The sequence below is a fragment of the Calidris pugnax genome, unplaced genomic scaffold (assembly GCF_001431845.1).
Source record: "Calidris pugnax isolate Ruff unplaced genomic scaffold, ASM143184v1 scaffold20, whole genome shotgun sequence".
NCBI classification, from domain to species: Eukaryota; Metazoa; Chordata; class Aves; order Charadriiformes; family Scolopacidae; genus Calidris; species Calidris pugnax.
The window spans coordinates 23377596-23391014 of record NW_015094510.1 but is presented as its reverse complement, the minus strand read 5'-3'; the positions used below and the strand labels follow the sequence as shown (position 1 = coordinate 23391014).

At 39.7% G+C, this 13419-nt stretch overlaps 1 protein-coding gene across 3 annotated transcripts in view; it reads right to left on the bottom strand.

The window, feature by feature from the left end:
* The window catches only part of FLT1 (fms-related tyrosine kinase 1), a 115126-nt gene that overhangs the window by 86337 nt on the left and 15370 nt on the right, over nt 1-13419 (bottom strand). For 2 of the 3 annotated variants that reach the window (XM_014966062.1, XM_014966063.1), the window contains exons 2-4: nt 11992-12088; nt 11474-11694; nt 2062-2186 (exon numbers count right to left, since the gene is read on the bottom strand). In XM_014966062.1, coding sequence (XP_014821548.1) covers nt 2062-2186; nt 11474-11694; nt 11992-12088 — 443 coding nt within the window. Of the gene's footprint in view, nt 1-2061; nt 2187-11473; nt 11695-11991; nt 12162-13419 lie in introns of those variants that run through there. The other variant, XM_014966061.1, reaches the window with a different exon arrangement.

Sequence of the window (13419 nt, the reverse complement as noted above, 5' to 3'; positions counted from 1 at the left end):
TGTTCAGCCTGGAAGTCAGAGCAGTACAATATCTCAAAAAGATTGACTCAGGTAACAATGCAGTTTTCATAAAAAAAATTAATCACTTGAAGGGTTTAAGATAGGCAATAAACCTTCCCCACATTCATCCACTGAAAATAAGAAGTAACACTTCATGCGACTGTCCCAACAAGTCCTGTCAGAATAGAGAGATTACAAAAAAAATTCCATATTTTGACTTCCTGGCAATATAGACTGCAAAATCTAATGACTCTAATGCTGGGATTTTCCTTCAAGCTCCATTGGATTGCATTATGAGGACACTGACTTCTTCCTTTATTGCTAAATGGAAAACACAGAATAGCTTTTGCCAGCTCTCCAGAAGTAGTTTGCCTGCAGCTGTGAAATGCATTTAACACATCTCTTAATTGCTCTGTGAGTAAAAACTTGCTGGAATCTTCATACATGGGTGTCACAGATGATAAATAAAGTAAGATATGATGTAATGCATTGTAGCTTACATACTTCAGGAAATTCTGGGATGAATTAGGGAACACATTTATTTTTCCTGGAATGCAAAACATGTAAGCAACCAATCCTTTCTTTCAAGACTTGGCTCCACTTCCTCTTTCTCCTTCCCAGAGAATTACATCTGGTTTTGATGGTGTAAAGATGCATCCTACACCACAACTCCAAGCCAAAAGCAAGTTGATATAAAAAAATAGAGTAGATATGTCTCAATTGTCTCCAAATAAGAAGAAAAAATATTTTTATATTGTTTAATAAGAGAGAAACCTGACAGGAATTTTCTCAGTTAGGAATTTAGTATGCTGAGATTTCAGATGCGACAATATAGTGCCCAAATAAGTTCTCACTTTACAACATCCACTCTATGGAAGGCCAAGCCTCATCTACTTTTGATTCTATAGCCACAGAATCTTGTGCATCATTCACCCTGGTGCACTTCTTGCAGGAGGAACATGTGTGTACGCACACATACGGTAACATGCAGGTCAGATTACTTTCTTTTCTCTGCATTTTGCTTTCTTTCATGTGATTTAACGAGTGGAAAACAGGAGTCAAAAATCACTATCTGTACTAGCAAAGCAGTGCTGGATGGAATTTGTAAACCTCTAGGTCAAGTTAAAACACAAAATAAATTTGTGGCTGGTATAAAACTCTATAGTCAATGAGGAATCAAAAATTTGTATTGATCTAGGTAAACATCTTACAGTGATGTTGTTTGGCAATTGCATGTTATTCTATAAAAAGACAAATTTGTTTTCCATGTAACAATGATGACCATTTATTCCACTATGTACACAACACCCTTTATTTAGAAACAAAGCATCACTGGTACCTCCACTGAATTATTAAGCCTAAAAAGGAACTTTAAAAAAAAAGAAGGACCATTCTCTGTCTTGACACCAAGCACTTTACTACAGATGAGGTCAGTTAGCTGTTCATGTAACTCTGGTAAAGAAACATTTTCCCCAAAACATGAAAAATGTCTATACTTTCTGAAACTACCCCCACCATCTCAAACTCTGTATGTTTCCCTACAAAGACAAGCTATCCCCTGTCTGACAATAAGTGCACTATATGGAAAAGGCAGCAGCAAAGTCGCTGGTGGGAGTGAGGTAGGGCAAAGGCTTGATTAGATCCTTGTACAGCCCCAGCAAGTCTCCAGGGACTGCACTTACCCGCTGTTCCAGAGGACAGAAGAGGAAAGGGGAGGAAGGGCAGGGGAAGAGGTGGGAGGAAATCTCTTCTCCTAACAAGAAATTCCTTCCTGGGCTTAAGAAACCATTGTCATTGAAAATGTAATAAAGCAGTATAAAAAGTTTAAGTTTCTTCAGAAAACTCCCATCCAGTGTAAGAGATTTGATGAAGCCCTTCTGTGCGATATGAGACAAAGCCTTGAGGGTTGAAATATTTCTAAACACACCAATACCTAGAAAACTTGTTTAAGAAAAACTAAATTTTTGAAATATTTTGAAAGCATTACAATAGTTGTAAACAAACAAGTGAAAAAAGCATCATCCCCAATAGCACTTTCATAACATGCTTGGATTGAGGTACCTTTTTTAAAGTAACAGCAATGTCTGGTGCTGTGACTCTGCATGGAACGATCATTTCTCTTCCCACAGTCATGTGTATTATTTTAGGTATATCACTGTGCATCTCTACAAATGGATTACCTGTATCTGCAAGAGAAGACAAAGAAAACATTCATATCAGAACTCTTAAGACAGTGTATGAAAATTGTAATGGTACATACAATCTTGAAAGAGCTGACTAACTCTGTCCATACCATAAGAAAGAAAAAGTCTCTAAATCATTCTTCTGTTTACTTTCATCTAAACAAGTTTAGTAAAATATTAATGAACATTTGAAAATATGTTTATCACTCCTTATCAATAGCAGTACCTTGGTATCTCCTTTAAAATCCAGGAGAGTTAAAGTACATTTTCCCCATTACAGCATCATCTCTACTGCCAAGAGATGTGTTTCCTATTTCAGGGCATTCTATTCTTTATCATCAGGAGAAATAATTAGATGGGAAGTGACCAAAACTCACTTATCAGGAAGCCCCTAAACAGGACACGTTCCTGCTCTCTGCAAGGAAACTGATGGAAAAAAAACTCATGTTGACTTCACCAGGAGAAAGAGTCTACTGTGATTATCCAGCCATATTTTCAACCCTGAGAATACAGATTAGTGAGAGCTAATTATTCTTCTCCTTCCCACTATCACAATACCTATATGTCTCTTTTGTAAGTGACAAGGTAAATGAAAATGCCAGGAAAACATTCGTTCCGTTCAACTCAATAACTAAAGCTTGGCAGAGTAATTTACCGTCCCTCAAACAATCCCTTTAACAAAGGGCATTGTCATAAATAGCTTGCGCTGGGAACAGGGAACATTGCGGCTGCTGCTGCTATTGTTTGGACCACTTAACAAAGAGGGGCTCAAGCCACAGGCACTGGCTCCAAATCTTCTTTGCAGGTGTTCAGATCTGAAGGCTCGGTTTGACACACATCGCAGATAGATTACCTCAAAATTCACATGAGGTTTGGTTTTTAACTCTTAGAGTGGACCATTCAGATCTTAACTCCGTGCTTATCTATAGCTTCAATGTTTTTTCAGGGAAAACCTATTATTTTCACTCAGTTAAAAAAATCTTACAAATAACAACGGAAATCTTTCTTGGATAAGAAATGAGAAAAACTACCAAGAATTGACCCTTTATAAGACCTCAAATTGTAATACTTCATTCAAGTGTTCTGTTCCCCAACTTCTGGATGTTGACCTATGTTCACTCTAGTAGTTCTTCAAATATATTACTTTTGCTTCTCTTTCAAAAGTATGTTCTGCACTTCCAAGTGTCATAAAGCTACTGTGCCCTCAGGATCTTATTTTCTTATTATATGCAATAATATTTTTGTTTGAGACATCAAACAAGGAGAGAAGCAATTTCTACTCCAATTTACACTGGGGAGAATCCGAAGGTAGAGTATCTCAAATGTACCACAGGACACAGAAGAAGTTTTCCTAAAGAGGTTTAATGAAACTGCTACACAAATTTTCTGAAATAAAAGCTCCAATGCTTTATTTAATAATAGGTGTTAAATGTCCACTGAGATCGCAAGAGGAACTTATGAGTAATAGAGGATGCATATGTAATAAAAAAATACCCTAAGGACTTGTTAGGCTAACATTTCCTCTGCAGTACGATTCAAGGAAAGACCAAGAACGAACCAGTTTGTAGCACAGTGAAAAGAACCTTTTTTTGTTTCAGGGGCTGCAGCCACAGCCACAGAAGAGGTCACCTGCCCCTTAGCATCACCGGCCAAACGGATTTACTACTCCCCAAAGGGTCGTTCGTCTTTGTCACAAAATTAAGAGCTCCTGCCCAAAACCAGCAAGCTTTGCAAAGTAGTTTCCTGTATCATAATCTCCAGATCATTACAAATGTGAGGAAGAGCTGTTCTGGAGACTACCGGAGCTGTCTGCAGACACAGTGTCACCACTGACTGATGCCAATATCGAGGCAGTGGGGGTTGTGCAGCTCAGATCTCACAGGATTCCTGCCCGTTGGAAGGCAGGGACAGGAAACGAGCACAAAACACCACGTTTGACTTTTTAAATTCTTCTTCAATGGAAATGCACGTTCGCACCTGGAGAAGTCAATGAAGTGCTCTATAAAAGTCAACCAAACGCCCTGGCTGCTCTCGGTAGGCTTTAAAGCCCAGTCACAGCCTTTGGTGGTACAGTCCCTGCAGTGGTACGCCAAGGCGTCTCCATGCCCCCGCTGTTCGCGTGCAGAGCTCCCACTGACATCACCGGGGACTTCCGCCATGGGCCAGAGGGCAATCGATGGCCCCAAGTGCTCCAAATGTCTTCCTGCTTTTGATTAAAAGAAATACGCATCATGTTTCCTAGCACAGTTTTGTTTTCATAATGAGTGTGGAGGCTTTTCCTGATTCCTTCTTGATTTTATTCTCCTTCTGTCTTAATGGCCATAAGGGGATACTTTCGGTGTCTCAAGACCAGAATCTGGTGCAGGCTCTACCAGCCTGGATCGGGGAAAGCTGAACCCACAGCAGCACCAGGGCAGAATATGCCATATTGGCAGAGTATGCCAATGATGTGGAATCCTTCCCTCCCCCAAATAATGGCACTCCTTGCTTCTTTTTTCCTCTTTCCTTCCCATTGTAGCCCTACCTATTGCCAGTGGCTTCTGCTAAGTTTCCTCCCAATTCCTTCCTGAGGGGAGAGTAAATGCCATCCTTCCCTGAGCAGCTGGCTGGCAGCCCATCTGGGATGACCTAACCTCAAGCCAGCATTTTCTGGGCCAGCTTCACTCACTTTTATGTTCAGAAAGCTCTAGACATAAAAGGAACATCATGGATTGACCTGTCTTGAAGACCAGGTGCAAGGTACACATTCAGCCCCACTGGGATTTGGAATAGAAGATCCAAGAAGGTTGACCCTGATTTTTGAGTTTTGTTTGGGTTTTGGGATTTTTTTTGCTTCAGACCTGTCTGCAAAGGTAGCGAAATGAAAGATGGACAGCCAGAATATTTGCATGTGCTAAAGGTTATTTTAAGTTTAGTGTATTTTTAAATTGCACCTGGAATTAATGACTGTGTGCTGGTTTGACTGTGTTCCTTACAATATCTCTCCGTTACAATCAACATGAAACCACAAAGAGCATTCATGAACTCACAAAATCCATGAAGGTCACTTGCTATATTGTTAAAGAACATAAATAGCAGCATTTTATTAAGCTGGTTGGCAGCCAGATACAAACTTGATAAGACACTTAACACAAGCAATATTATGTCTGGTATCAGTAACCTGTCTAGGCTATTTATGGGGTTTGCAAAAACAATTATATTAGCCAACACTGAAATGCCAAATTCAGAAAAGATGGAGAGGTTCTTTATTTCCACAAGCTTCAGCTACTGTTCTTGGGTTTGTTTTGTTTTTAATAATCTGAGCTATGTAAGTCAGAATACTTACACATAAATTTTCTAGAAAAAAAGCCTCTACAGGAAAGTCTGAACTCCTTGAAATCTCTCAAAGTTTGTCCTATGAAGTTATTCCAAAATACCTACATATGCTTGGCTCGTCATCAGGCTAAAAGAGCCAAAACAGTTTCATCAGATTCATATAACACTTTTCCCCTTGTGCACGTGAAGAGGACCAGAGTCTTTACTGAAGTACAGACATGCCAACTTCTTTAAAGTTAATGGGCCAATCACCAAATTCCCTTTTCCACTGTAGGCACTCCCCCCAACTAACTTTATTTATCCCAGCTAAATCAGTAGAGCTGTTCAGGAGAAATTTGAGGAGAACCTTACACACCAAGAGTGGCTCTCATCTACTTACACATCTAAAATATAGATATTTGTCACTAAGCTAGGTGGCCAAACTGTTAGTGTTGCCATTGGGAAGCAAAGGGGAGTTCTGGCATGGGACTCATCTGACCTGTTTCAGAGATCTGTTTTACAATGAGATGAATCATACCCTAGGAAAGGCACCTATTCAGCCTGCTCATGTAGATCTCTGTTTCTTAAGATAAAAGTATCCCATTTTGTATGTCTGGAAGCACAACACATCAGCAAGAAAGGCTTTCCCAGTCTTGCCTCTTCTTAGGCTGTAAAACAGTACTCTTCAAATGCAAATGATTTCTAAATCTTGAAGGAAGACTTGAGATATAAATAAATAATTACAGAAGTCCAGGACAAAAATAAAAAGAAAAAGGAGGGGAATAGTTTATATCTGGAGCACATTCAGACACAAAGCATTGCTAGCATAATTGTACAGTGATTTTTAGGCAGGGTTTGTTTGTTTTCCTTTGGGCCTAGTTATATTATGCTATCATCGACGTAGGTCCACAACACACATAAAACACCGTTAAAACTCTTAATGAAAAATATTCTTACCCACATTAGCCAGGAAATCCACATGAGAGCAATTACTGTGTTCAGATAGTGATCTCTAAAAAGGTTAATGGACATTAGGAACCCTCTTTCAGATGTATCCCTCCTTCATGATGGTTCATCTTGGAAACATATTTCTGTTTCAGTAGGAGCTATAAGCCTTAGTGAGGAAGAAGGACCTCGGAGGGCTTAGTGCATGACTTTTGATGGTGTCAAACCATCCACATATGCTCCACTCAACACAATGGGCTATGATGTGAGTCCGTGTACACGCAATGACAAAAGCATGGCAATTATAGGTGATTGACGTCAGCAAGTCCTAGAGGGCTCTGTTTTGCAACAGGAACCTCATTAGACACTAAAAATGTGTCCGCATACTTGATACAGCTGTAGCATAGTTTAATTTCAACTAGTTTCCTTTTCATAACAGAAGCACTATCATATTATTGGCTCTGACAGTGTAAGCCAAAACCGTACTGCTCATACGTTAAAACTGTGCCAGAAGTAAAGACAGAAAAAAGGCACGGGGGAGGAAGAGTTTCCCAGGCCTCAGCAGGTTCTTCTGTCAGTACATTATTTCTGAATAAGAGGAAGAAAAAGGGAAAAGAAGAAAACGTCCCTTTCTGTTAGCTTTCAGGGTCCTTTGTCTTACAGCTTTTTTCAACTGATGAACTATTTTGACTTTGACACTTCTGATGCTAAGAGAGCTTTTTGGGGAACCATTTGGATGCCCTCCCTGTTCTGCAACATCATACCTTTAGGTACTATGGCTGTAGGAGTCCTATGACTAAAGGAGTCAATCCATTCAAGCTAAATCTTAAATCCATGTCAGTTCTGGGGCTGGATCCAACTACCTGTCAACAAGTGGACCTCCCAAGGAGATGCTGTATGCTGAGCACTTGCAGAATGCAACTCTAGAGTTTGAAAATGTGCTCAAAATCCCAGATGTCTTGGCACTTCAAAGGCTTACATTTTCAACCATTCCCTAATGCTAAAGCTCTTCATCTTGGACAGTCCAACCTGAGACACATCTCAAACCAAGTATCCAAAACTCGTGGACATGTCTGACATTCTCAGGATTTGTACCTTTAATTACCCAGCTCTCACCTGGCTTACATCATCTCAAAGCAAGATATATATATAAGCTTGTTCTCTAGATTCCTTGTAAAGTCAGTGATGAGCAACACACATCAGAAGGTCCTCTTTTTCTATCTGTTAAGTATAGAAAGAGAATAGACAACTGACTCAGCCTAGAGGTCTGATTTTAAAACAGAATATTTTGAATGGTGCTTGATTGAATTACCAGTGCAGGTCTCATTTTGCAAGAAGTATGAGGTCAGAAGACATGCACAGCAGGAGTGTAAGGAGAGACAGAGAGACAAAGAGAGGGAGAACATGGACCAAGTGGAACTTTGGTTATAGAGTTCTCTATTGCAGCAGAATTAAGGCATTACTTTTGTGTATAAATAGCTGAAAGTTGTCTTCATCACAGGAAGTAGCAATACTTCAACTTGAATCAAACTTTAAGTTCTTGCAAAAATCTAACTTTTACATATCAATGTAATTGCACTTATATGCTTTTCCTCTGTCATACCATGGGAACAACTGAACAAAGGCAAGAGAGGATGGGAGTAGAGAATGAAAAGAACTGCACACTTTTGAAGAAAGTGAATGAGCTCCAGCAACTCGAAAAGAGCGTCTTGGAGATACCAAAACAAAGGCAGGCAGATATAAAAGCCATTAGCACTGTCCCCAGGGAAGGCTACATAAGTTTCAAAACAGCCTGCTGATAATTTGGTGTTTCTTAAATGTCTTTATTCCATAATTATCTCTTTTCAAGCAGAAAATTCCCCATGCCTCACTCCAGTGTATGCACTGAGTGTTCTTTACAAATCTTTCCATTTACTACTAGGCTGCAGTTGCATAGCTAAACAAAGATCAGAGCAGCTTTTGGTCCGAGACAGTGAAGAAATTAGCAAAGAGACTTTGCTTCACTTCAGATTTTTCCCATGGCTTGTGGTGGAAGTCAGGCCATCAGCTTTCTTGGAGCAAAGTCCAAGGCTCTTAAGAGAATTCATTTCCCTTGCTTGACATCTCAATTCCTGAACTGTGTGTGGTCAAGAGTTGCTGCAGCACACACCGTGCACTTACTCCCCTGTGCAACTCAGTAGTGACCTCTCCAGATGAAGGAAGGGTGGTGTCAGGACTAGCTCCCGAAAGAAATGTCACCAGCCTGCCTGTTCTTGATCACCAGAACACTTCAGAAAAGCTTCAAGTCATCCTGGGGCATGTGGGACTTGCAGTCTCCTACTCATCGTCTTGCATCTTGTTTCTGTCTACAGGAGCTCATCTTCAGCCATAGCATACATTTATTACTGAACCAGAGGACTTACTGGGTTTATTGGGTGTTTTTTTTAGATCCAGTTCATATTCAGTATCACTCTAATTACGGAAATGAATAACATTTTAAAAACAATAAGTGATGACTTCCTGTACAAACAATATCAACTTTCCTGATTCGGATTCTGTGTTTGTAAATAGCAACTATTTGTTCTCATCTGCAGCATGGCAAGACATGGGAAACAGGCACCTCAGTGATCCACATGGAGCTAATATGGGAAATGGACTGACACAACGTCCTGCCACAGGAAACAATACAAAATTAGGAGTGACCCAAATTTTACAAATGTTTATTTCCTAAGCGCCTATAAATTCATTTAAAATAAAACTGAACTTAAGAAAGGTTGTCTTCACAGGGGGTTTTGTTATCCCTATCTCACCCGCATTTGAACCAGATAATTGAATTTCATGAATGTTCACAGAAACTATGACTTATATTAAGAGATTTCTGAAGTATTTTCTTCCCAAATGCTAACACTACACTGATCAGAAAGGGTTAGTTTTGGTACTCAGGATCTCATTTCTTTTCAATCTAACCAACAATTCTTTCTGAAATTCTGAATTTTTGGAGGACTAATATACCTTTCTCCACCTTAGGGTGAATGATGCTTTCAATATGCATTAAATGAGCAGTTACCTTGCAGCCTCCCTCGTTATCAGTAGTTTCCATAATTCTCATACGTGTTTACTAGGACACAATCAACAATCAAATGTAAAAACATTGGTTTTCAATCAAAAGGATTGTCAAATTCAGAAAATTAAGACGCCCAAGAGGTCTAATCTTGATACAGGTTTGTCCCTTAAACATTGTACTGGGTTTTGGCAAGTGAGGTAGGAGGAGAAAGGTAATCCAATCCTATCTTCAACAACAACATCAACATATAATGACTGAATGCCCTTGAAAAATCAACAAAACCAAGATATTTGGGCAGTCTTTCTAAATGTATTATTGGGGAGGTGAGGGTGGGAGGAAAGCTGTACAAAAACTATTTCTTCAATGATGTTTCTCTTCCATCACCACGTGCATTACAACCTTGGTTCACATTCATCTAATTGAGGATCTCTTTCAGATGCAAGCAAGCTACACACAATTTGGAAAGCAGTGAAGAGTTAGAAAGACTGCTTGTGTCTTCCATTTGTAAAAATTCAGGATCCAGAAAAATTGACACTACAAGCAGTAAGAAGGTAAATGAAGCTCTTATATCATAAAATAGGTCTAACAAAGAGGTTCTCAGTCAGTCACAGCCATCCTTGCTCTTCTCAAGTGGTGAATGGAGAGGATTGTGGGTAGATCTCAGATAGAGATGACATCCAAGGTGGAAGGTCCAAGAAGGTCCCATGATGGGAAACTTGCAAAAATCATCCAAGAAAATTGTAAGTCTTCCTAGGCAGCAGGAAATGGGACTGCCTTTTCCTAGGCAATCACTAAATGTATAACCTACTTTGGCTGTGCTTCCATGGATGCATCTGTAGTTGGATATTCAGTGAATTACATGAAAGTAGTTGGGTGAGAAAAACACTCTGCAGTATATTTCAGTTTAAGGAAAGCAGGATGAACAGCACATATTATTCAATAATTCTCAAAAAAACAACGCACAATAATGGGGGAGAGCTATATTGTTTTGTATCACTGTAGTGAGAGGTCTACTTTATTCTGCTTTTCATCGCACCAGTCCCACTCTTTGTGTCACAAAATGAAAACAAAGGCTAATTCACTCTGATATGAACTCGTTAGAAGCAGCAGACACATAATTTGGATAACTTCCAATTGCACATACTCTGTAACATGGGCTTTCAAAATCTGTGAATCTTGATATCTTACAGTAATCTATTAATTTTATTCTGTAAAAGTCAAGAAAAAAAAATAATATAAAATTCAATTAAATCCCTAAAGTGTTTATAATTTCTTCTTTTATTATTGTGTCTGTTGAATTCAACTGTTCAGAGAAGCATCTGATTAATATCCTGAAAGAAAACAGGATCAGAAAGCAATTTCTGTTATAGCCTAACTGACCTAATTCCAGCATTTCCCATACATTACACAATACTAGTTTGCTGAACACAATTCTGTGTTAAGTTCGATTTCATTTATTCTAGATTTTTACAGTCTGTGTAGCGTGTGCTACAGATTACATTTTTGAATGTGAATTAACATACAAATAGCAATTTTACTACAGCATAACATAATTTAGTTATCTAGATAGACAGCTTTAGCATCCTTCAGCTGCCTAGAAATCTATAATCTTACACAAACAGGTTAAAGTGGACATTGTACCAGATATATGGTTTGCATCAGTCATCATCCAACTCTGTAAGACATGATTCCTCTGATACCCATTTCACAGAATCACTTCTAGTCTACTTCCACGTGGAGTTCTATCAGACTCTATCAGGCTGGTTGGATTGGATCTTTTTCTTTCTTCTTTTTTTTTTTTTTCCCTAACAGATAAAACACTAGCATTTGTATTTGCAAGCTCTGAGAAAGCAGATTTTATACATTAATTGGTAAATTATCACGACATTTCGCAAGCCTGAAAATATAATTCAAAACCTTGTATTTAACCACAGCTGAACTGCCGTATTTATCCATTTGGCTGTATTGAAGTCCAAGTACCCAGAAGTGTCAAAAAATGTGGTCTTACCATTAATAAATACATAGACTGTAGATTCCTTCTTCTTTTTTGCTGGACTTGTTGGGTATTTGCAGCTATAGTTTCCAGTGTCACTTGCTTGAGTTCTGCTCAAGGTCAGGCTGCTGCAGGAGTGCTTCCCATTCTTTCCGCAGGCATATTTAATTACTTTCAGCCTTTTGCTGTCCTTACTTAGAGTTTCAGGCAAAGACCATGAATGAACCATTTCCCCCCTGCAAATACAGATAAGGAAGCAGAAACAATTATGTTGGGCTGCAATTATATAGCTCCAGTTCCCAAGCTTTCTTTTTTATTATATCAGGCTATTTCTGGGGTTGTCTTTTATCTTGTTTTCCAAAAACAACAACAGAAACAACAAAGAACTATTAAACAATTGCCCATTGAAGTTCACTCCCCACCTTTCCCTACAACATAAGGTTTCATTTTTTTCTAATTTCAGTTACAAAAAAAGAAAGTGTCAGGTGTATGAACTCCCAGCCAAATTATCAGAATGCAGCTCAGCTGGTTACCTGCAGGTGAGATTTAAAGTCTGGCCTGCTTGAACAATGTGCTGTGTGCCATTTATGCTCAGCTCAGGAACTTTTAATTTTGATGCTGAACTAGATCCTAGAAAAACAAAGGAAAAAAAAGAACAACACGTTAACAATGACATATCATCCTGTTCCCAGTCCACTCGCATTTATGATGTTGCACTGGAAGGGGAAAGCTAAGGAAAGGGGATGTCCCCCCCTCACCACACATAGTCTTTTGTTCTGAGTGTAATCCTGCTGTCCTGGCTCAGGACTCACATAATCTTCCACAAGAATTGCTCAGGAAAGAAAGTAGAAATGAAAGCTATGCAAGTTTCGGTCAATGACTTTGCTCTCAGACTGTTCACTGAGCGTACCATGAAGAAAGTTCAGGCCCTTGCGGCTCCACATCTATCCAAGGAAGTGTGCCCTCAAGCACCACTGGCTGCGTTTCCTTAGGAAACACCATCATGGCAGCCCCTTCAATGGGAAGGGCAAAAGTCGGCCACTTCCATGGCAAGAGCCACGTATTGACCTCTAAGACACTGAACTCTTACTCATACAACTTGCTGCAAAGCTGGAACTGCTCTGGGAGGAATGAAAGGGAATTAAAGATCTTCCCTTCCTGACTGAAGGTCACAGCCCTGTTACCTATGGTCCCTTGCTAGCTGCAGGCTTCCTACCACTGAAGTGGTGTCAAAAGGTAACTGGGCAGCTCTACAATAAATTCTGAGAACAAGTTCAAGGCACCCCCCAGACAAGATTTGCTCCTTAAAGAGAAAGCAACCCTGCCAGCACAGCCCCAGTCATGGCCAGACCTCTCTGGTGTGGGTGAAGCCCCAGGAGTCAGTATGGAGTCAGTATAACATGAGGTGGCTTAGGACACTCGAAAACATCAAGGCAAGCTTCTCACAGGATATGGGGGGCAATTTTCAGGAAATCCATGGAACCCCATGGTCAGAAGACTAGAGGAACACAGGACCCACCGTTACATCAAGCCAGCAAGTGCTGGAGAGGCATAATGTTTTATCTTTGTCCCATAACAGGTTACAGCCACAAAAGCTTTCATGGCAAGCAGACAGAAATGCATGCCTTCAAGAAGAAACAGTCCTTGATCCATCCCATTGCCCTCGCACTGACAGCAAAGTGTTCCAGAAGCTAGGAACAAAACAAGCAAATATTTTGAAATGATTAAGTTGAAAACCAGTTTAAGTCTAGATCTGGACCCGAGTGCAATTTATGAAGATTCAGTGTTGTGAGAGGAGCAGAGAGTACCCCAGATCACTTACTCCAAGAGAAAGTATTACTTTGTCAACATAGGAGAAAAGCAGCATCATGTAAACAAGGGTAATGTGACTTTTCCACTAAAACAGTCAAGCAGTTTCAGTTTAGCTATTTTAAGCCCTTCCAAGAGGTCTCTGCCACAGC